Here is a 25,528-nt window from a genome sequence, read left to right on the forward strand (position 1 = left end):
AGGATGTCATGACTGCTGTTAGAAGCCCACTGGAGTTAACGCTGTACTTGTCAGCGCTCAAAAAGTAGTGAAAATAATCCCCAGTTAAACACGCCCACTAGGAAGAGTCATCTTGTATTGTGCTGCAGGGAGCAAGGAAACATGCCTGCGCAAAAATGTCATTTATAAACTAACTTCGTTTTTGTAACTGTCTGACTTTTAAACAAATGTACTTGTTTGCAACCACGCAGGTTCTCCTCGCACAATATCATCTTTGCTTTTGAGAACGATGTTATATCATCATTGATAGTAATATAGCTGGATCACACAGTCTTACATGAGTAGGTTGTCACAACTGAGTTAGAAGCCCACTGCAGTTAAATATACACCCACTAGTAAGCATCATGTGTCCGGGGATGCTACAGGAGTGCAAAGTCAGTCCTTACTCATGCATGTTTCAAAAAAAAAAAAAAAAAAAAAAGAAGAAGAAGAAGAAGAAGAAAAACCAGACAGGGTCCCAAAGCTAACATTAGGATTTTATTAGTAGACATTTTCCCCATTCATAGAATCTAACAAGCTGTCCACAGTATGGATACAACCCCTTACAGACCCCTCCCCCCCTTCCGACTTTAAAATAAAACATCTGGTTGTCACCAAAAACTGTTTAAATACTATAAAAATAAAATCAATTGCACAAATATGCCATTTTGCTTGCGATTACTTCTGTGCAACACTTTTACACATATATTACATCGACAACCACATGACACAATCCAAGAGGAATAAAATTCAACAGAAAACATTTTCCTTAATAGAAAGAACCAACAATCAAAGCAACATAAAATCCTAGAATTAGTTAAATAACGTTTATTAGTTGTATAACTGGTAGAGCTTGATGAGCACTGATGAACGTGACGGTTACATGTGTTTAATAGTTTTCGCCAGTTAGTAGTTTACAGTAAAAAATTACCAAGCTCATTGTGTCTGTTTTGATTCATGTAAAGCTGCAGAATTTGGTGAGTGCTTGACTTTAGCTTTCTGTAAAGGCGCACTGGGAGTAGTGTTTGTGCAAAAATCTTTTTAATAACACAAAACAAAAAAGTGGGGGTTTATTTTTTAGGTTGTTTTTAAATGAATGTAAAGTTCTGGATTGTACTGGTGAATTTAACCCAACATGTCCTGAATATGTTACAGATACTGTACTGGCAAGTAAATCAGACAGATGTAACAGCCACAGTCAAAGGTTCAGTGTTCAGCTGGTGAATGTTTGCTTCAAGCCCCGATTAGGCGCTCTGCTCTTTCCTAAGCAAAACAGAGGCATTAAGAAACGATTTTGCTACAAAAGAGAGAAAAAAATAAAGTCATTCATAAAACACCATAAATAACACACAAGTTAAAAATGGAAAACAGACAAGTTCAGGCACTAAGCATGACACGGTAATCCATTTTTAAAAAAAAAAAAAAAAAATACAAATAAAAGTCAAATTGAAGATGTGACAACACGGCTACCTGTAGTGACAAGTAGTACAAATAGGTTTCAAATTATCTGGAATGTATTAAACTAAGGCTGCAAACTCAATATATAAAAATGTACATCTCACTACTCAAAAGTGAAGGTGTGTGTGTGCGTGCGTTCAATGTGTCGCTGCGGGTGGAGGGGGGGAATGTTAAGCTGTGGTACAATAACAGACACGTGCAAAAGTTGCATAGGGTCGGTGCTGCAAGCTAAATATTCATGTGAAAATGTGATTTTTAATACAGAAACAAAACGAAATGTGATTAACAATTAGATGCGTGCCATAACGTACTGGGCAGGGTTCGACTTCAGCAGAACGCATCTGTCAAACAAAATTAGGCACGTGTGTTACGATGTTAAGGTAGTACGCATATGTGAGAGCTGTAACCTGTTTGTTCTACATTTCTCACTCGTTCAAAACCACAGGGTGACTCGAGCTATGCCTAAGTGCTTTAATTGAAAGTATTACAATGTTTAAAAATTTAACCTTTTAATAAAACCTCAGCATAGCAACAAAAAAAAAAAATATAAAAAAAAATTATGATTTCATCCCAGTATTCATTTACCAACATGTCTGTATCCAAGAATCTGAAGGGAAACGTGAGTCTTGCTCAGTGACGATGCATTGAAATTAATAATGAATGGGTTAAATGTAGAGTCACTGTTGTTGAGCTCAACACAAATCAAAGGGAAACTGCACAACAGTGGACATCATCTCGAGTTACCAATTTCTGGGACCCTGTTGGGACACTACCAACAATCCAAAACGTCTACAGTCTTTTTTTGTGTGTGCCAACATTCATTAGAGAAGTTCCGGCTTTTTTTTTCTTCTCCTCTCCTTCTTCACTTTAAGAAATAGTGTTTCTGCTTGGCACATAAGTGTAAGAAGCAGCCTGCACAGACACAAAAGACTACAATCATCACTGTATTGTTTCTGGTTGTTTTGTTGTCCTATTATATGAGTCGACGCCAAGTTAATTTGCGGTCCGTTAACTTTTCTGTAGTCGCCATTTTTCTCCAGGTTTTCCCGTTCATGTCTGCTTATGTCACTTTGTCCATGAATCCATCCACCCAATCCTGCCACAGAACACAATTATCTAGAGCTGCATTTGATACTCTGATTACACCGACAAGTTTCTTCTATGACGATAGTGAGATTTATAACAATCCAATTCCTTTAGGCTCATATTTTCTAATCCATATCCGCACAGAAAAAACACCCTCTCCTGTTAATATGGCTTTTAGGTGCTTGTACGCATTTATACACTGGTTCACACAATAGATGAGCACATACCATCACTGTAACATTTACTTCTAGCCTTTTTGGTCTCCTCTTTAGTTCACTTGTTAAAAGAACGAAAAAACAAAAAAACAACTGAACAACAGTTTCATTCACAAGCAGCTGCAGATCAACACCCTTATCCTCTAAAGTCACATGTTAAACTGGGAAAATGCAACCAATATGTACTGCTAAGCCCCGTCTTGCAACCTGCCAGGGGTAAATGCAAACTTCAAACGTCAGCATCTTAAAAATTTAAAAGCAAGATGCAGAAATCAGACTATGGAATACTTGCACCTGTGTGAAACCAAATCACGCATCAGCCGGGTTATGCATGTTGCTAAAAAGTAAAAGCAGGGTATTCAGCTATTTCCATAAATATCTGAACTATTTGTTGTTTTGTTTTCCTGATTCCAATTCTGTTTTTGTTGTCAGGGAAATGTATGCTTTTGAGTATTGATCTTTACTCATTTTAATATTTTTAATCAAACAAAATCAAAATTATTTGAGACTATCAGCAGATATTAATCATTTTCAGGATAAGACACATGGACAGTAATGAAGTCTTAATAGCATTTGATTTGTTTTGACCAACATAATGATCACTCATAACTTATTTGCTGCTCAAAGAGTAGTATATAACTAATGTATTCCGAGTGTTTAAATCTTTAAAATTTTGCAGAATATTAAAAAAAATAAAATAAAAAGAGAGAGAAAAGAAAAAACAAAAACATCCTCGAAGTCCATCTTCAATTCAAAGAGCATCGGTGTTCGTCTGCATCCATGTATCCATCGTTGCAATTGTAAGGTCCTGGTCATCGTTTTTACTTTACTCATTTATGACATGTGAATGTTTTTAAAATGCTGCCATCAAGAGTCTTGGCGGGCAGATCCTCGGAGCACAGAGTTCAATAGCAAAGATGTTAAACATTCAGAACGGACCTGTGAGTTTTTTGAGTTGTTACCAACTCTCTGCCAGAGGGATTGGCCTGGAATTAAATGGCCATTGTGCTTCAGCAGGGAAACAGGAGATGTTAGTCGATGATGGAGAGTAAGACTTGGAAATAATCTAACAACTTCTCTTAAGTGTGTGTGTGTGTGTTACTTTTTTTTTTTTTTTTTTTGGGGGGGGGGGGGGGGGGGGGGGGGGCAGCGCAAAAAAAACCCCAAAACAACCACTTTTACTGAAGACTCGGCAGTTCAGCTTCTTTGTATGCATTTCCAATCTGAGTTGGTGTGCCTTGATGATGATTTGTATCATTTCATCTCCAGTTAATGACGGGGGTGGGGGGGTGGGGGTAACGGGAGGTTACAGATATGGTGGAGGAGGAGGAGAAAGGCAAGTAGGTTTTCAGTAGATATCGGGCAAGTCTTGGTAGTTCCTGTTGAAGTATCCACCAGTGTAGATCCAATCCTGGGAACCTGTGTATGGATTGGTGCCCATCTGGAACCACCTAAAAGATCAACACAGGTTACACTTCTGTAGGGATTTACTATGGCTTTGGTCTTAAGTGTGTTACCAGTTTCTAGATATAACTTTTACAATTAACCTCCAAGAAGTCTGTGTATTATTTTCCACCTGCATTTCCCTGTCAATCTGTAATCTTAACAGCTGTCCTTCCTTTCTGCGTCTTCAGCCTGCAGCTCTTTTAATCCATTATTCAGTTCAAAACATTCTTCATAAATTTCAGTTTTCATACGGTATAAACAAATAAATCTGATCAATGATTAGTGAGCTTTAAATATACAGACTTCGCTTCACTGAATCCGTTTCCAGCCTTTATAATAAAGTAAGCGGATGTTGGTAGCTTCAATTTTATTAAACAGAATGAGAGTGGAACACAAAATGTCCATTATGAAAATAATATTTTCTTAACACTTGCAGTAAGCTACATTCCATGTTGTGGCCATGGGCGAGGGTAGGAATGTAGATTAACCTTTATGTTAACAGATTCTCCTTTAGGGCTCAGCTCTACTCTTGACAACTAACCAGAACAGTTTCTCCACCACTGCAACAATCCCCCTGCTATTCTCATGTACACTGGACATCTAACAGCATCATGAAAACTTCATTACTTTTGGTATATTTTGAAGCTGTTGTAAAGGTTACCACAGAAAAATTTATTAAAGTGAATGCGTGTGTTAGTGTGCGTTTCTCACCTAGTAGACCACTCCTCATCTCTCTTGGCTCTCTCTTTTCTGGCAGCTCTCTGTTTCTCCTCCAGTCTTTCCTTTTCTTTACTGGCCTCATCTTCACAAGAACAAAGAGTTGAAAGGTTTCAGATTATAATAAAACAAGTAAAAGACTTGTGCTTATTTACCCCTTTAATTTCATTTGTTTCCATTTTTCTTTAGGCACCTGTGGAACTCACTCACTTTGGATTGGCACAATACCATCAACATCCAGCAGGTGGAAGCATTGACTTATTATTGCCAATCCTTTGCTTTGAGCAGCAGAAGTAAAACATTTGTGGTTTCTTTTCTTTATTGGTTCTGTTTTGTTTTTTTGTTGTTGTTGTTGTGTTTGTTTCTTTTTTAACTTTCACAGAGTGATCATTCTAAAAGTAGTCTTAAACGTCCACATAGTCATAGCTTACTGGTTTTCTTTTTAAACAACAGTTCTGTCAAACAAGTTATTGAATGTCAGCCAGCGACGCATTCAAATTTGATCAGATAAAAACTAATTACCCATGTTGCTGTTCTCCATTGCTCTGATGTCAGGCCTGAAGCGACAGTCTGTGTGGGGCAGGATGGCCTCCATGCCGGGCTCCAGCTCATTCAGACACATCGCAAAGTTTGTGAAGTTGTACATCTGGGAAACAGAGAAAGAATAAAAGATGGCAAGAATGAGTGTGTTTGCGTGTGTGCATTCTGGGCCACCAATATGGATGTGTAACTTTATTTTTGATACCACAGAAGAGTGTGCTGGTCTAGAGTCTATCCTCCATAACAGAGTGCTTCCTGGTACAACAGACACAGTCTCTTGGACTTCGGGCATGTCATCTGCGTCATCGTTCTCAGCGCCCTCAAGTTCATCCTGTGAATGATACAACTCACTGTAACTACTGGACCAATTGATAGCATCAGCAGAGACTGAACGCTGCAGGCACAAACAGTTACCAGCGAGATCAAAGCTTCTATCAGTATCTGTTTATTTCCAAACATGCAGTTTGGAGCATTTGCACACAACTACAAATAAATGAGCAGACTAAAAGGGGGAAGAGCTGAAAAACCTCTGCACTGATCTACACAAGCTTGTTGGTTTACCTAGATACGACCACACAGATTGCTGTGGACAATAACAGGAAATCAAGACAGAAGAAGAAAAGGAAATATGACTTAGATGAATTTATTTATTTTTTAAAAGAAAGAAAGAAAGCCCACAGACTGGCACTACACTGTTGCTTTTTTATGATTTCTTATTGCAGATGTAAAATATTAGTTGCACAGGTTCTTACATTTTTCTGCTTTTTGTTGTCTCCTTTCTTCTCAGACTTCTTGTGTGCTTCATAGGCCTGAGGGTCAACACTCCACATGCATTCAGTCCATTTCCCATAGATGACAGCAAGCTTCTTTTTACTGGATAGAAACGGAAGATGAAAACAACAGTAAGAAGATGTGGCAGGAAAAGGAGCAAAAGGGCAAGACACAAAAAGTTGGAGATGCAAGTGGAGAGAAGAAATTGTTAGAAAAGGCAAAAAAAAAAGAAAAAGAAATGTAAAAAAGAAAATGGTCAATAATAGGAGAAGAAAAGTACAATGGAAAATGAGATGAAAAAATGAAAATGCATTAGCATGTCTTTTTAAACGTTTGAAGACAGAAAGATTCACACTGTAGGTGACAAATCAGTTAGAGTAAACACAAACCTCTTGTCTTGGATGTATCCCTCCACTTTGTGTAGCTCTTTGCCAAACATCCCACAGGGCTTGAAATTCAACACACATTTGTCTCCAGTGCTGCAAGAAAATTGACACAAGAGCCAATTAACATCTCTTCACTGGCAGAGCTCATTATAGTGAATTAAACAGACAAAGCAACATTATTTGACATTATAAAGTGGTGGATTTATCATGCAATTATATGTTCATATAAATCACTTTGCATGACTATTTGTATAAAAGAGGTTCACGTTCAAACCCTGCTGTTTTGACAACAGTTAGTGCATGTAAGGTCTGGCTGATTCACAGTTACTAGCATGAATCTGTGCAACTGTGTGAATAAGACACAGCACGCTTAGAAATAAGGACAATAAAAGCTTTGCACTGCTTTCCTAGAAAAATAAATGTTGACGGAGACTTTGTTTGCCTGTGAAGCCACACAGAGCATAAGCAGGCTGGTGTCTAGTATTAGACTAAACAAGGAAGGTGCACGGCAGGAATGGAGAACTGTGGGTAAACATTTGTTAGCCTTACAGTGTTTCATCTGAACTTGACTGCAGTCATTTCCTCACTCTAGTTATAGGGAAGCATTGTAATCAATACAGGTTAAACACTTCTTAGTATCTAGTTCTATCATGCAAGCATCATTTAAATACCTGTGGTTGACTATTTCTACTGTGCCATACTGTTCTATCCACAGTTTTCCCAGTATGACATTGTGTACACAGCAGTTAGGGTTGCTCCATGTGTATGCCTCACTGTGCCTGGATGAAAATTGCAGAGAGGGGGGGGGGGGTAGAAAAAGGGGAAATGAGAATGAAGGAGGAAGTTTTAAGAGGGAAAGGTGAAAAAAAGACAAGCACAATGAGAAATCCGTTTTAGATTAAAATAAATGAATAAATAATTTAAACGCAAAGATTTTAAGTGACCAACTTGAGTAGCTCTAGTGTGATAGTCCCTTTAGGCTCTGCCTCAACGCTCTTGCCCCAGAATTTAAGTTTAGGGTAGATGGAGCCGTGGAACACGAAATCCCCAGCCAGGCTCTCTGCATGAAATGCACTCACTGGAGGATGATGGGATACCTGCTCAGACACTATTCGGAAATCCTGGTCCTCTCTGCAAGAAGCAGGGGGGAAAAGAGAGACTGAAAGCTAACTGGTAAAACAAAGTGACCTCACAAAAAACAAGAAAGAAAGAAGCAAGGAAAGGAAAAAAAAAAAGCAAGTGTACCTGATAAGTTCGTAGGTCTCTCCCAGCAAAGGATTAAAGGGCTTTCCAGTTCTGTCCCACTGTGACGCAACTGCTGACACAGCAAAAGCAGCTACTGCCTAAACAGAAACAATTACAGACCAAGTTAGCATGCGCGTATGTGTCCAAGTCATCTCTTCAGTATGTCTGTTAGTGTTTTGTTTTTCCTTCTCCCCATACTATGTCCAGATTATTTGCATTTCATTTATGATATTCGATTAGATAATTTTTTTTTTGGTGGCTCTACTACAACCATTCAAAGCAATGGACAAGAGAGGTGAAGACAGAGTGTCATTGTGGGGAGCTGGGGTTGAGTGGGTGGAGAAGAGTGTCAGGGGTGATAGCAGAGAAACATGGTAGATGACACAGGACGTGTGTGTCCATGTCTCTCCCTACCCGCATGCGCTCTATGGAGTCGGACATTGAGGAGGTTCTGTTGATGAGGTAAGTGTGTTCCATATATTCCGTGATTCTCTGCAGGAAGCTCAGCGGCTCGTTGAAGGCAATGGGCATCGTGATCTTGGACAGTTCCTGTTTAACATTAAGATAAAAGCTGAATATACTCTATTATATCACAAAAACTGTAATTATTGTGTCAGCAGCCAAAGCACTACACACTAGTTAAACCACAGGTTAACTAGAATAACTCCTAAAATACAACATGACTAAACATAGTAGTGCATATAAAGGGGGAAAAATTGAAAGAAATTACACTAAACTTTAATGGGGAAAAAGATAAATAGAAAAAAAGCTCAATGTCTACCTAACATATTACCCCTTTATACTATTGAACTCTAAAACGTTTTTTAAATTGTGGTTTTAACAAGTAATTTTATGTAATACATTTTTCTTGTTTCAGTTTATCTGTGTGCAAATTTAAAACTGTAAATACTGCCCAATATGACTATGAAAACCTCTCTATGAAAGCCTTTCACGTACAGAAGAGAAGCTCTTAAATCTGATAACCAGCTTTCCCTTACCAGTCCAATACATTTTTTCAGGATACTCCACACACTGATATTGTTTCTGGAAAACATGGGTGCAGGGAGAGATGTCCTGAAATGGAGAAGAAAAGAAATATCCACGGTTGCAGATATGAGATTGTGTGTTCAGGTTTGTTATCAAGGCAGAAGACAAAGAAATTCTGCACGGAGATAAAAACAAGTAAGTGCAAAGCCAATTCATCTCACCTCTGTTGACAGGAACTAAACCCAGTCACCTAACTATCCTAAAATTCCTACTTGGTAATTTTCCACTGACATCTTAAAATGTATAAAAGGAAATTAGCTCAAGTAAACACACCACACCTTCACATATAGGTCACCCAAGTCAGCCCCCCACTGTGAACAACAACAACAACAAATCTCCCCTCCTTTTTTTCCCTCATTATTTTTAAGTTTAAAAATACGTCACCTTTAAACTGCTGCACCCAAATAATTGCAGCATTGTGTGCCTTTCTGTGTATGCGTTTTGTATGAAACTGAGCCATTACAAATTGTGACCCTGCCCAAAAATGTTCCACTTAACTCAATTGTTTCTGACCAAGAGCGTACTTATCCACAAACAAGTACACACACAGCAGATGGAATGTGGGTGAGGAATGCAGGAGTACCTGTGTTTCTTGATGCCATTTTCTTGTGGGACTGATCCATTGTTCTTCTGGCTGCTGCTGTCAATCCCTTGTGCATCTTTGAAACTGGCCTCCGACAGCCCCTCGCACGACTCGTCCGATTCCAGGCCTGTGGGAGAAAAAGAAATGTGGCATTCAAAGCAAACCGACGTCACAGATATCCGCACCACCAAACTAAGAAACCTGGGACAACAAAAGTAAACTTGTTTGTGTGGTAATAACAATCCACGTCTCAATTCAAACTTTTCACATAAGGAAGCCTGGCCACGACAACATAGGGCCACATTTAACACCTTTCAGCATCATTGCTCAACATGGAGGAGAGCATATTATAAGGAGAGTCATATTCGCCATCATAATCTCAAAAAAAGGACAGATTGTGAATATCTTGCATCTCGTCAGTGGATTTAACAAGAGGCAGACGTTCATAGCGTGGGAATGAGAATGGGCTGGAATAATCTGCAACGTAGTACTGTAGGGTGGAGTTTTTGGCAATTCAAGGTGGTGCATTAACAAAAGCTTAAAATACATTAATGACTATCATTACTCAGAAAACACACCTAATCAAGTGTCAGGTACAAAGGTGCATTGTTCGTATCGTCACATAAGTCACAACAAAATATTTTATTTTAGTATTGAGACGTCGCAAGTTCCACTTCCTGAGAAACAAAATGTATTGCACAGTATGAAACTGACTCATTAAATGCAGGATGTGCATCACAAAATTATTTGTCACACATTAGTGTTGACTCATAGCCAGGGTTGTGGAACTTTAAATATTCGATAATCTCTTTTCATGTATTATATAAGCTGCACTTCAACCATGTCTTTCAAGCTTCTGTAGGTGTTATGAAGGTGTGCCCCGGGCAAATCATCAAGCACATTAGTAATATTTTTAAAATTCATAGTTACAACAAAATATTTGAGGGTAAATTAAGAAGAGAAAAAGATGCTAAAGCCAAGCCAGATGATACCTGATGCTACCACATAAATAATAGATCACCCCTGTTCTGCATCTGTCTCAAATTACTAAGATGATCATAACAATGGCACAAAGACAGGTGCAGGCACACACACAGCCCTTTTATTTATACCTGAATGGAAATGACTTGCTGAAGTGACAACAGCCATATAGCAATGGCTCTACGTCAACATTGGGGTAATCAAACAACAAAACAGTGATTCTAATATTTATTAACAGAGAACACCACCCTGCCTGCCCTCTTATCATACTTGCACAGAACGAGCTGTTAAATAAGTGGCTGCACTGCTAATTTATCTACAACAATAAAGTGTTTGCATGCCTTTATTTCTCAGAGTTAATATTATAATCATATTTCAGCATTTAATGCTGAACCTACACATGCTAACTTCATTAATCCTGAGATTTTATATTGTTTTGATGTCTTCTAAACTTGAGGTAGATCTGCCTAGAGTAAACAGTTCAAAGTTCATCTCTCCTGAGTTTCCAGCTTCCAAATACCCAGAATGCTTGCTCACAAACCCCAGGCGAGTCACCATGGCTGTACTTTGTAATTGTAAATGGGTACTGCTTGATATCAGACCTTCACCTGGACTGTAACATTAGGCTGCACAAAATCCTGAGAGTGCTGACTTCAAGGACTATTAACTGCTAATCATCAAAAAAAGAAATGTGAAAATACTAGCTGGCTTCCTCAAATATGCTGATTTGGGGTAGTCACTACAATCCCACTGACACCAACTTTGGCCGTTTCTACCAGATGAAATTTCTTTGTGAATATAATACAGACACACAAGTATGAACCACACACCCTCCAGGCTGTTGTTGATATCACTAATCATAGCCGTAAGACAGCCAACCTCTGAATTATTCAACTAATCATCAGACGAAGGCAGGTTAAGTTCCACTGGACAGTATTGTGCTTCGACAACAAAAACGGACCATCTAATTAGGAGTGGCAGCCTCTTGCAGAAAAAACCATGTAGCAATTTCCAGAGAAAGACTAAGACCTAAGAAAAATAATGATTACATATATACATCAGGTCTAATAAATACCAAAATGCTTAATGAAATATTTCTCTTCCTCTAGAAAACCTTTTTAAGTTTTTAAACTACCAAAGGAGAAAAAAAAGTGAGAACTACAAAATTACAATACAGTCCTGAAATACAGGAAGCATGCATGTTTCCCCTTTCTTAATAAAAGATAAACTAGAGGGAAACATATCAATAAGTATGTACATTAAGCACCCACCTGTGACGGCATCGAAGAACTCATCGTCATTGCTCATCTTCTAGAGTCAAAGCTGACCAGTTGTTTAGGACAGATGTTGAACTTCTAGCACATGTTCCTTTTGGTGGCTGCTCTGAAAAGTTACTCTGGAGGGAGACCTGTCAATCTAGGTCTCGCTTGAGAGTCACCACAACAACAGAGCAATGTTTGTCTGATATCGAGACAATGTCCCAAATACCGCTTCACACAGATTTTCAACAGATGGTCTGTCCTCAGAGGAATGACACCAGCAGATGTCAATTTGAGCAAATCAGCTGCTTAGTTAGCAGACAAACAACTGATGCACTTCCAGACTTCAATTTATGTGGCTCTTTTGACCAAGGCAAATTAATAATCTGTAGAAAGAAAAAAGAAGAAACAAATATATTACTAACAATCAATATAAAAAGGTTATAACTAGTGTTTACTTGCTATGTTTGTTCCCTCCACTTTTTTAATTCAAAAGTGGAAAAATAAAGTCAACACATTAAACTTCAGACCTCCAAAAATGTGTTATTTTTTGTTTGTTTTTTCTTAAAATGGGTATAATCCTTTATTCTCATTTTAATTCATTGTAAATGCCTTTATACAACAACCACCTTGCACAAAACCGCCCAAAACAAAGTCGAAACATTTTTGAAACCAAATTACTTCCACAAATTTTATACAAATTTTATGTATAAAGGCCTTAAGGATGTGAACGTACTGCTGGGATCATAATGTTCTTAGGTTGCAATAATCCTGCAATTTAAGGTAATTTATAACTGAATAGCCTCCACTCCCTCCAAGTGATTTCTACTTTCTTTGGAGTTGAAACAATTTGGGAGAATATAAACCATCATATGCTTTGTCTTCAAACACATTCACACAAGCCCTAGAGCAACAATTCAATGGCAAATCAGAGACCTTTGTGAGCTACAGAAAGCTGCGCACAATGTCATTGCATCCTTCATGCTCTGAGTACTAATGTACTAAGAATAATCAAAATTTTAACACATTTTCTTCCATTTCTGGAACAATAACCTTCAAAAATAAAAACAACATGCAGAGAAGATTGCATTAAGTGGACCATCTTGATGCTCTTTACAGTAGATCTAACCATCTGTTCCATCCGCTCAAAGTCTGCTTGTTCTGTCACAGTCACAATTTTGTCTATCATGGCTTGTTGCGTGAAAACAGAGATGTTTCTAGTTCAGTAGTTACACAATTGGGACACCACTGTCACAGGCATTCTGGGTCTTTGTTACCCTCTGCTTGGTACATTAGCTTCACCCAGTTTAAAAGCAAGACCCAGAATAACTTGTAACTCCCCAGGTCAAAATTACCAGCCCAGAGTTTTGAGAGTTTCAAAACACATTTTAACATGGACTTCAACTGTCAAGGAAGTAAAAGGAGTTGTTTAATTAGTAACTTAACCTTCAAGAAATACAATTCGTAATAAACTGAAACTCCAGTTTATTCATTACACAGAACACAAAAGTAATGCCAACGGGTCAATGAGTGTGTCAATTAGTTAGCAAAAACCCGAGCTGCACTTAAAAAGGAATTTGTTCACTGTGCTGACCATATTTAAAAACCATTTAACATGTAAAAACCTCACATAATATGTAAAAAGATTTTTTGTTACCATTACACAGAATATTTTCATCTGGACACTTAAAAAAAATAATTAAAAAAATAAATACAGCTTAGTTTTACAACCACTACTACCATGTGCCTGTTCTTACCATTATTATAAGATAGCATACATCATTTTATTATGACACACCCGACATGTCAAATGTTGACACACACACACACACACACACACACACACCGCCCCCCTCAGGAATAGGTAAACAAGGGCCCATTTATCCATTTTATCTTATCACCAATGGCTCTAAACATTAGAACTAGAATACCAGACAGATATATGAAAATTAAATTGGCCCCTTTGATTTATAAGGATGATAGAAAAATGAGGCCATGTGAAACGCATGTGTGTTAACAACAATATGACAGATGTAATCTAGATGGCACCCTCCATTAGCAGGTTTACACATATATGCAATATTTACTTACAACTATTACTAAAATTATATGTAATCTTAATATTTACACACCCAAAGCTAGCCAAATAATAATAAATACACCTAAACAGTAAAACTAAATTCTATTATTATAGCCACTACTTGCTTATTGGGAATGTCGCACAATTAATATAGAATAGAATTCAACTTTATTGTCATTGCAAATGTCACAAGTACAAGGCAACGAAATGCTCATATAATATTAATATTATATGAGCAAGACACACATCTTGAGGCAAGGGGAACAGGCAAAGGTGAATTTGTGTAAGACATACACATCTCATTCCACTGTATTCTGTGCATTTTTTGTTTTTGTTTTTATTTAATCCATTTTCCAATAAATTACACTGACACTTTTATCTACTACTGCCACAGAAAAATAACTTTTGTAGATGCCTATTGTAGGACAAACAGTCCCATGCTAGAAGAAATTTTTGCCTAATGATGGCATGGCCCCATCCATCTAATGCAGGGGTCCCCAACTCCAGGCCTCGAGGGCCGGTGTCCTGCAGGTTTTAGATGTGTCCTTGGTCCAACACAGCTGATTCAAATTGCTAAATGACCTCCTCAACATGTCTTGAAGTTCTCCAGAGGCCTGGTAATGAGCTAATTATTTGATTCAGGTGTGTAGACCCAGGGTGAGATCTAAAACCTGCAGGACACCGGCCCTCGAGGCCTGGAGTTGGGGACCCCTGATCTAATGGAAAACTCATTCTTATGGTCATAACTCCACTGATCAAGTTTTATCAGCGTTCCACCATTTTCTCTAAACACAAAAAAAAAGAATATTAATTACATTAATTATAATTGTATATTAAACAGTAAACCTAAATTCCCTTCTACCCACTTGCTGCTTATTGGGATCCTCCTGCAAGTAATATTAACATGAGAGCGCAGATTAATGTCTAAATAATACAGTAATGCAGTGTGACAGACCTCATCTCCAGAATTATAAAATCTTTACATACCTGCAGCGTAAAGAAAATCCTAAAAGAAATATCCAGTCTCATACAGCTGACTGATTTCGAAGATAAAAATACCAAATTCAGTCTTGTTCCCACTCTTCTGTCCTTCTACACACTCTCCTGGCCTATTTCTACACAGTGGATGGGTTTTGCCTTTGCCAGAGAAAGGAAACGCCTTCAGCACACACATGAACTTTGGCCTCTGCGTCCACAATTGATAAGGTGGACAAAATGGATGATAAACTATTATTCAAATATTCTACCAGTTAACTCAGTGTCCAACTCAGCATTTTTCTAACTTGTGAAAGGCTGGCTTAAATAAGATCTAGATTTTTTTAAAATTAATAAATAAAATCTCTCTCATTTTCCTATATTCAGTATTAGAAAGGATTTATACCAACATTTTTTAAAAACAACAAACAAACAATGAATAAAAGAAAAAGAAATTCCACTATAAAAGGGAGTTGACTGTATCAGCTGATCATATCAGTCAGGAGATCTACAGGACAAACGTGATATTTCCTGTGGCCTCGCAAATCACATAAACTAGGGAACTCCCAAACCTTTAAATAGTTCTGCAGGACATTTTGGAATCCCAACCAGAGGAAATCTGACTAATGCACTTGTCTACCAGGGTTTGTGTTGAAAATATGATGGAAGAAAAGACCACCTTCTCTAACTCACTTTTTAAAGATTGAGTCGTGGTATGATAATCCTTATCATTCATATTTCAGTGCATTCACAGTCAGTGGTCTGTGAAAGCTATGTGAACATAATGTTACAGCAGATTCTGAACAAAGCTGTCAGTTAAAAGGCATGTCGCACATTGTCTTCACATCACTTAATGAATTCCCCCCAAATACCTGACCACTGAACCTTATATATAGCTATAGTATACAGCAACAGAATGACAGACAAAACACGTTTTCCCAACCTTAACATCCATGAACAGAGCAAATATGACTGAAAATAAAATTTGTGTACAGGACAGGCCACTTCACAGTTTGTAATTCAACAGTGCTACAATCTCTGTCACCAGAATCAATATCCTTCAGTGAAGCTTTCTAAAATAAGGGAATATCAGAAATGGGTATCCGTCACATTTTCCTAGCTCCACTAAGGCACACAGAGAAGACAGGAAGATGACAAGTGTGTGCTTTAGTGATGGAAACTATCATCAATAATAGAACTGCATTATTGACTTGATGAAATAAGCTGACCTAGTTCTCACTCAGAAAAGTCAAGACAACACTGACTCGAATTCTAAGCTCATTTCTCAAACTGCTCTTTGTTCACAACCCATTAAAAAGCAGACCCATTTTATAAGGTTGGTTAAACCTATTCAGATCATAAGAAAATTTATTTTGATAGAGATGCAGCACTTGAGAAAAAGCATGACTACTGCACTCAGGCTGTAGCTGGACTTTGTAAGATGTCAAACTAACACTACTTCTTAAAGCTGTCCTGAAGCACAGTTTCAGAGGCACATGACAACCTGAATAATTAGGTTTGTGTATTTGAAAAAAAGTAAACTGAGTGCAATACTTGGAAAGACTAAGCTATTAATTATATGTGCTCTAATGTATTCCATTAACAACACTGTTAATTTATTCTTCTTTCATATTTTGTAGAACAAATGTTTCCCCAGGATTCCTTCTCAGCATCAGCAACAATAGATGAAAGTGAAAATAAATTCTTCAAAATCACTGACAAGCCACCGTTTTTATCTGTACACACTAAAACTTGAATTTCATGTTTAGAAGTTTTGTTTTGCTTTTTGATAGTCTTGCATTTTTAAAAGAACTTACTTTTCATTCCAGAATTGTGCAGATAAGTTAAACAGATTCTCGCACACACCCACAGACAGCGAGAGAAAAAGAGAGGTATCCGATTGGCTGCAAGCTCTCAGATCATATCACTCGCTGTCTCACACGCCTTGTGAGCCATTACGTAACCATGACAGACATGGCACCATATGAGCACCACAACCACTCTCCTCCGTACTTTGATAATAGCTCACCAAATGTAGCCACAAAAAAGGTCAGCAGATAAAAATATATATACACAGAACAGAAAGATAAAGCTTTGGAACAGAGATAACTTTACCCCATTCCTCATTCATGTAACTCATTTCAAATACAGACCCACAGACTAAGCTTTCTGATTTAGTTCACTGTCAGTGTCCATTTTTCCAGAAATATCAGGAGAAAGTGAAATAAAACTGTTATGAAACTTTCTAAATCAATAATTAAATAAAGTTGGTTAATTACCTGCAAAATTAGATATGGCAGTCCCCATATCAAAGCTTGAGCTAAACCTAAAATAAAACTTTATATCATAATCTAATCCATTTCTTTTTGGATAAAACGATTTATAAATACATAGTGACAGGACCAATAATATCTTCTCTTTTGAAGACAAAGACAGACATTTTAAAATATTACACAGGGTACGTGTACAGCTTATCCCTAGATTTTCTAATTTTGATAAAACATGAGACACTACTTAAACTAAAACAATTGTTACAAGACAAGTGATTGTGTCAAATGTCAAATCGCACTCCTAGTCCTTCATTAATTACAGATTGTAAAATTTGTCACCAAATGTTATACAATCATTTGAAATGCAAACCTACTGTGAACCAAAATTCCATTCATAAGCCAAGTAATGTCTGTCTCTGCTGTCCACCGCAGACAAAAACATCCAAAGCCAAAAGGCGCATAGAGAGAGTCAAGAGACTGGCAGAGGTAGAGCCAAGGTGAAAGAAAGTAAAGGACAAGGTTGCCATGCAACATACTGATACAGCATACACACACCTCTATATTTCTCTGTACACACACCTACCTCAACAGGGGACACACCTCTACAGACTGAAACACATACCACATACCAAGTCAGTTTCACATACAAACACGCCACTGATGGCAGAAACTGTATAGCAGACAACCAAAAAAAAGCCTAACGTTAGAGAAAAGTTGCACCTGAGGTAGTGCTGTACTTCTGGTGATATGGCACACGACTTTCTTTGCTGATTAAATAGAATTGGTAAGGTAAGCTGCCACCATTTCTGTCTAGTTGTTGAATCTGGGACTTTAAGAAAAACACAAACGGTTTTCAGATACAAATATCTATAAAAGTAGGCCTGAAAATATTTGTTGCCTAGCTCTCACATTAACGTTATCATTTTATTATTTGCAGATAGAGGTACTTTACACTGTTCCCTTACTTCCAAATGGGTTTCCACAGCACATGGAACCGCATGTTTGATTTGGTACAAATTGCCCTTCCTAAGGTCACTCTGCCATTTATCCAGACTTGGGACCAGCACTTTAAGTACAGTAACTTTTGTTTCCCTGGGACTAGATTTCTGTCCATCGGATATCTGCTAATAGTTATATGGCTAACATTCTCACTGGCCAGGTTAAAGTGTAGAATAACTGTTTAATACTTCAATGTGATGAAACAGGAGCCCCGAGCCCTCATCCCAATTTTTCCTCATAGTAATTTATGGTGTTAGGATAGCCCACAAAGACAGCAAGTCCACACTGAAACTAAGAAAGCTTATGTGCTTTGGTTCTGTTTGTACATATATATAGAGACAGGACTTCACCGTGGCAACTGGTCTATAACCCAAATGTGGCCCACTGTTAAGAGACCTGTTCTGCCACAGCCAGAAGGGATATCTAATGCAGGACTGTGTGAACTAAATGTTAGCTATTGTTGTTAATATTAGTTCCTCACATATAAGAATGTTCAGTTCTGGACTTTTTCTTGTTACTAGTCTCTGTGACACAAAGGCTTATTTCTATTAACCTGCGGTCCAGGACAAAATTATACTCTGTGCTGATGTCATTTCATGTCACTTTGATAGTTCCTGGAACTTTTTGGTCAAATAATACCAAATGCATATTATAAGACCACACGGATAACCACTGCAATTCACTGTCATTCATCTGATACACTTTATATAGACATCAAATACTCAGATGCCACACTGCTATTTATGTCATGTGATTAAGTTTTCCTAGCAAAGGCTCAAGGTTAAGATGAAGGAAATGGGTCTCATCTACCATTCTGAGAGAAGGAGGAAGGATGTGAATGTGGCCTGAGAGACAACAGTGGGAACAAGAATCACAGACAGGCTACTGTGTTAGAGGGAGTTCAACAGAGAGCAGCATTTTGCTGTGTGTGCTGTCTGTGCACTAATGAGTGCAGAAAAGGGGGAAAAAAAGAAAAAAAAGAAGGGGGGTGGAAAGAATCGCTATGGAGATCTGAGTGTTAATAGGCATTTGTGCTCTGTAGATGTAGCAGCAAGTAAACTAAAGCCAAAGCAGCAACCCAAGGAACTGAACTCAGAAAGCACTCAGAAAGTAGTGCACTACTGAAAAACAGCAAGTTACTCAGGAGGAATGAACCTAACTCGGTCTTGTTGAACGTGGTGACCCCAACCACTCTGCCTGCTCATTCCTAACTTTCTCTTCATGGTTATGTGCTGGAGGTAGGACACATCAAGTCCTATAGAAATCTACTGGAAAATGTTTCTTTTTTTGCATCTAAACCAGTGGTTCTTAACCTGGGTTCGATCGAACCCTAGGGGTTCGGTGAGTTGGTCTCAGGGGTTCGGCAGAGCCTCCGCCGTGACATGTACGGCTCATTTTGTGCACCAGTAAAAAACATATGTATGTCTTGAATTTGAAAAAAATCTTATTTTATTTTTCACTAAAGAGGGGTTCAGTGAATGCGCATATGAAACTGGTGGGGTTCGGTACCTCCAAAAAGGTTAAGAACCACTGATCTAAACATTTTGCCATTGAGCTTATAGTCTCAGTCACTCATTTTGGGTCATATTGAATTTATATTTTGCTAGAAAATGGGTACAATGATTTATTGAAACAGGCGCAAATACACATGAACATATAGTGTAAGGCAAAAAAAAAGCACTATTCTAACAAAGTTTATCATTCAACACAGCCTAAACTCTCGCACTGAAGCCTTCTTGTAATTTCTGTCAGTAGTCTCCAGGAACAGTTCTTTAGGCTTCTTGAAAAACATTCAAAGATCTCATTTGGCAAACAATGGGTGGATCAACTCAAAGGCCAGATGCATTCCCCAGGTCTTGTATCAGGTCTCTGCACACCATGCAGAGATATGCCAAGTTTTCAGCCAGTAGCTCTTTGAGAATTAACTTGTAAAATTATATTTTTGCACCAACATCTGTCAAACTGTCATCTTTGAAATTTTTTGCACATTCAACTAAAGAAATGAGAGCAAATTATGTGTTTTTGCAACAAGCTGCTAGGGGTGGGGGAAAAAAATCGATACTGTGTAGTATCGTGATATTTTGTTTGCTAATAATGTGTCGATACAGGGACAGCAGAAATCGATATTTTGTTACAAAAAAGGTTTTTGTGCTCTGACTTCAGAGCATGTTGATCCTTTTTCTGAGCAAGAATCCTGACATTCCTTTACTGTCCAAATGTGTTTAACTTGTTTTTTGGCAGTAATAAACATGACAATTTACTTATTTTAATTTAAGACATGTTTTATTTTAATTAAGTTTAAAACTTTTTTTATTTAATGTAAAATTATATTTTGTTTTAATTTACTTTCAAATTCTTCAGTTGCTGAAGGGGCTGCATAGTTTTCATAAATTGCATAGTTCAGAATAGCTATAATTGTACCAGATGGTTGCATTCAGTTAAGTTGGACTAGACTGTAATACAAACCGTTCAGTTTGTCAACAATACCACTGACTGAAATGAGAGAAAGACTGAGTGTGAGACTTTGATATTAGATAAAATGAATATTGACAAAGTTTACCTTTATGTACAGAATCTGAATATCGCAAAATATTTTTAAAAAAAAAATCGCAATAATATCGTATCGTGCGTTAAGTATTGTGATAATATCGTATCGTGGGATGTATGGTGATTCCCACCTCTACAAGCTGCTGGTAACAAAGCACCTAAAGTTACAATTCATAACATATACATTGCGAAGTTTTCTGCTATGTGTAGACATAACACAGAACAGCCAAGTATTTGGTTAATGGTGAGTTTAAGATTTAATTTATCCAAACTCACCATTATGTGCGTGGTCGCTATTTTTTTCTAAGGTCCATATTGGTTAACAATGAAAAGCCATCTCATCAGCGATTCAAACCTCTCACACCCCAAGTTTGAATCAGTAGTTTATGATGGTTCATGATGTTTTAGTTTCTTATCTTTTCAGAAACATGTCTGTATACAGGAAAGGCTGTTACGTGATTGTCTTAAGCCCAAGCATCTTACAAAACACAAATGTTTGTACTGTAAGCCAGTACTAGACTGACGTAGAGCAAAAGTTATTTGAGCAAGAGTCTAAGTGGGTGAAATGACCAAAATTAGTTTATTTTGTGTTCCGTGCTTCCTGTTTTTATCACAACCTTCATCTGTAATAAGAAAGATAGATTCTTCCAAAGAGCTGGCGAATGGAAGTAGAGCACAAGACCAACAGACGGTCTAACTGACAATAATTCACAAATGACTTTTTATTATAGTATACTGAAACTGAAATCTAATTCAGTCTACTTCAATCACAAGACTAACCTTACGGAGTACATCCACTGACTGGAGCACTTTAGAAAAACTAAGTGCTAACATTAAAACCATTAATCCATTTACAGAGAGGAAATTGCAATAAACCACACCCAAACAGCCTCAAACATACACTTTACATCTGATGCAATAATAATTCAAATGTGTGACGAAAGCTCAACTCTCCTATGAGAATCAAGTACAAATCTTTTTTCCATGTTGGTCAGATATTTTTTTTATCCTTTTGCATTTCTTCCTCTTTACTGTAATGTAAAACATGTTTACAGATTATTTAAATGATAGAGTGAAAAATCTTGCCCTATAATAACAAAAGCTCCCAGTGAAACATCTGAAATACACTGAGGACTCATGTAACCTCTAGATTGCATAAGTCATTCAGCCTTAGAAGTGAGGAAGTAGGGTATGAAAAAAAAAAATGTCCCAAACAAGCACACAAGAACTGTGGAGTACATTTGCAAATGTAAAGAAATTAGCATACATATAACAGAGATACAGAGATGTAATTTAATGCTCTATGTATATGAGTTTATGTGACAACGCATTTAACATCATGTTACGCTGTTACTTAAAAGTAATGGAACAAGTTACTTAATGACCCATCAGAGAAAGTAACGCTGCATTATTTTTAAGAAAAGTAATGAATAATATGCAATGTATTCTTTTATTTAATTTCTTTCCCCACTCTTTTTTTTTTTGAGTAACACCCCTAACACTGATGAGGCAAGTTTCTAAAGACTAAAGGTAGCTCCAAACAAATGTTTCATTGAATTTGTTGCACTTGAGAGCTAAGCTCAATCATATGTGTAATCATATGCGCTAGTCTATCCTGTCTGTTTGTCTTTCAAATATAAGGGAGGAGCTTGTTCTATTTATTCTACTCCTGCTTGAAGTCAAGTAAACCCCATTGGGAATAAGATACTGTCTCATTCTGGGCAGGATGCTGAACGTATCGTTTCACACACTCTCTCACACACATACCACCACTGAACAGTGTGAGTCAGCGCATACCAGTGATACCTGCTAGGAAGAAGAACCTGCTAGGAGGAGTTTTACCTTCACAGTATATGCAGAAACAAAGCCTGCTCAGCATCTTGCCTGGAAACTCCCTTGAATTGTCCACCCATTAACACAAACAGTGGCACTCCTGTGTTTAGATAAAACATGTGCACAAAAGCATGTTTTGTGATCAGCATTGTTTGCACTTGAGTTGTTATTTGACAGGTTCAGGTGACTGGGTTTAAACTTTCTCTGCGTTCTGGCATTTAGGTAAAAAGGTATGTGGAGCCACATTTCCAGTGGATTTTAGAGACAACCAGTCAATTACACATTACCAGAATATACTTTAATTGCATTTTATAGGGCACCTACAGTTATAAATTACCAAAGGAAAACTATACCAAAGATCTTTAATTTACTTTTGAGGAAATCGTGCAGTTTCATGTACATGATGCAACTGTACGAACAACAGAATATCACAATATAATGTGATACACAAACAACGTCATCTATTTTTAACAATTAATTAGAAATTTAAAGAAAGAGACAAAGCTGCACTTCACCCATGCTCCACTTAAATAAATTGATTCAAATTCAGCTTAGCAGAAGCAACCTAGTAGTTGCTAACAGACAAATCACACTGAAAACATACCTACACCAAGACTCCTCCCTGCTCTCCAAATATGACTACTGATTTTGCATTTGCTGACCGTCCCATTGCTGCAACAGTTAGGTTTCAACACTGCTGAAACCTAACTTTTGGGACATGCCTTGCAACATCTTCTTCCTGTTCACTTAAATTTAGCCACAGAACTCAACTACAAGAGCATTAGGCAGGCTAATCTCCACCAGAGCCATTGTCCTATTTTGCTCATTTAAAAAGATCCACCAAAATTCAATGGGTCTTTCCTCTGCCCACGTACCACCGCTCCATCAAGCTTCATGAAGGTCAGGCTGATAATCGTTTGTGCAATCCTGCTGAAAGACAAATTGTACTCATACAAACTTTTTCTAATGTGAGAGGCAGAAAAAAAATACAAAAGCAAAACATAAACAAAACACAGATATTCCACAACTGAACGCTCATAAGCATTTATTCCATGAACACCTTAACTAGGCAATTGCTGTTTCAACAAGGACAACTGCTCATCTAGCTCTCAAGTGGAACTACATTACTCTAAGGTAGTTTACTAGCACAGTGTAAAGCTCCCCTTTAAATGGAATCTATTGCCATAGACACCATAGTGGGGGTAATTAAGGTACCTTAGGGAGGAAAACCCATAACTAAATGACAACACCTGCAACTCCAGAGAGGACAGACTAGTATGTCATGTAAAGATAAAAACAAAATGTGTCTACCTTTATACTCCTGTGGATAAAGCAACAAATTTTTAAAAAGGGAAGTTCACTTTAATCCTAACCATACAAAAGATGATTAGCAACAATAAAACAGCTACTACGTGAAGTACATAACACAGAGCATCCTTTCAGTGCAATGTTCTGCTGGGAAACTTTCCATGCCAGCTTTTATACTTTGACAAATAAAACCCATAATTAAATTGACCCCCATGGAGCAGCACTCACTCTCCAGGCAGGACAATGCATGCTGTAACACCACAAAACCTGTCAAGGAATGGTTCAAGGTACATGAAAAATATTCTAAAGTGTTGGCTGGGCCTCCAAAGTCCCAAGATCAACATATAGCAGATATGGGAGTCCAAAAAACATAATCCACAGGATCCAAAAGATCCACTCCCACTGTACCATCATGCAAAAAACAAAACAAAAAAAAAAAAACACCACCACCAAAAACAAAACCTCTCATTTTTTTTAACGAACTCTTAAAAATGGGAACTTTTTGTTCATCATCTGCTTAGATTATGTTATTTTGGTTCAAAGTTTTCAGTTCAACTTTATCAAATTGTGGTAGTCAAAACATTTGTGAATTGCCTCACAGTTATTACTGACAGATCTGCAAACGATCGAGATCAAATGAACAAACAATGCTAAGCAGATTGACCGTCAGTAACACAGTATCACTTCCTTACATTAAGTTCCTTAGTGACAATGGAAACATGCAGTAGTACTACTATGAATGCCACTGAGCAATATGTCTGTCAGGGAGAGTAGACAAACAGATGACTGTGTCAGAGCAAACCTTGTGTCAATGACCTAAAGTACACCAGCTTTAAAAGACAAACCTTTGTTTAATCTCTTGCGAGTCAGATGCGGATGGAATCGGGAAGAAGTCAGCCTGGCGGGGAGACATTCCCAATGTTTGCTGAGGCAGTGAAACGTGATAGGAAATGACTTTAATCTGCACCTTTACATAAACTGCTGCAGGTGAAGAAAATGTGACGGTTTTGATCTGAATAGATGTTTTTCTCTGAAGGACTCCCTCACACTCAACCATCAAGAGCTTTTTACCAGCAGCTTTTTACCAGCACACGGAACTTAATAGTTCTGCTTGCACTGACAATACATTAAAAATACCCAAATAATAATTATATTCTAAATCAATTACCAATTAAACCTTCACTGACAACTTGAAAAACACCCAGCTCTGACAACCCATCTAATAAATGCTACTGTAAACTCTCAGCTTGCTAACATAATAGCATACACTTTAACTTGCCAAATTTAACATGTGACGAACTATACAATATTCCTAAATGAGAACAATGTTTTTAAATCATTGTTCCCACACAACAAACTGAGAGTGCCGAGGCTGGCCGGAGCTTTTTGACAGCTAGCGTTTTACCATTAGCGGGCGGGCTAAAGAAAAATAAGGTGGCTAACTATGCTAGTTAGCCACCTTATTTTGAATACAGGGGGCAAAGCAAAATTTAGGGCACTGAAAAGAAAACATAAGACCATAAAAAGACCAACGGAATATCTGTCATCCTACCTGAGTGGCGTGAGCAGGCTGAATGTATCTGCAAGTCCAGAAAGATGAACAAGAATTTACTGTGTAGCCTCAGCTTGACACAGCAGCGGAAGTAGCTGGGAAATGGGGGCGTCGTTAGATAGACGACAGACACAGTCTGCAGCCAATGAGATGTAATTCAGGAAACGTCTAACCAATGACAATGCGCACTAAACAGCAGATTTTTAGAAAAC

At 37.7% G+C, this 25,528-nt stretch overlaps 1 protein-coding gene across 2 annotated transcripts; it reads right to left on the reverse strand.

Moving 5' to 3' along the window:
• Positions 1-3,911: 3,911 nt before the first annotated feature.
• Positions 3,912-25,417, reverse strand: LOC102782605 (oxysterol-binding protein-related protein 2-like). Of its 2 annotated transcripts, none has more exons than XM_006785377.2 (14): positions 25,317-25,417; positions 11,765-12,138; positions 9,513-9,639; positions 8,881-8,956; positions 8,297-8,431; positions 7,883-7,980; positions 7,586-7,768; positions 7,309-7,416; positions 6,641-6,730; positions 6,233-6,353; positions 5,686-5,811; positions 5,463-5,586; positions 4,935-5,025; positions 3,912-4,228 (listed from the first exon to the last, which is right to left on the reverse strand). In XM_006785377.2, the coding sequence occupies exons 2-14, from the start codon at positions 11,799-11,801 to the stop codon at positions 4,126-4,128; spliced, it is 1,419 nt and encodes a 472-aa protein (XP_006785440.1). In that variant the 5' UTR covers positions 11,802-12,138; positions 25,317-25,417; the 3' UTR covers positions 3,912-4,125. The 2 variants fall into 2 exon arrangements, with proteins under 2 accessions (XP_006785440.1, XP_035761392.1); XM_035905499.2 differs by lacking the exon at positions 25,317-25,417 and adding an exon at positions 14,820-15,218.
• Positions 25,418-25,528: the final 111 nt, after the last annotated feature.

This window comes from Neolamprologus brichardi, chromosome 20 (assembly GCF_056152115.1).
Source record: "Neolamprologus brichardi isolate AB-2024 chromosome 20, ASM5615211v1, whole genome shotgun sequence".
Classification (NCBI taxonomy): domain Eukaryota; kingdom Metazoa; phylum Chordata; class Actinopteri; order Cichliformes; family Cichlidae; genus Neolamprologus; species Neolamprologus brichardi.

What these genes read in the sequence shown, in the direction of transcription:
- LOC102782605 (XM_006785377.2), bottom strand. Translation starts at nt 11,801, where the DNA reads ATGAGCAATGACGATGAGTTCTTCGATGCCGTCACAG. An exon ending in GTTCTTCGATGCCGTCACAG is followed by an intron (nt 9,640 to 11,764) that starts GTGGGTGCTTAA and finishes TTTCTCCCACAG; the next exon opens with GCCTGGAATCGGACGAGTCG. An exon ending in GATGAGGAGTGGTCTACTAG is followed by an intron (nt 4,229 to 4,934) that starts GTGAGAAACGCA and finishes TTGATCTTTTAG; the next exon opens with GTGGTTCCAGATGGGCACCA.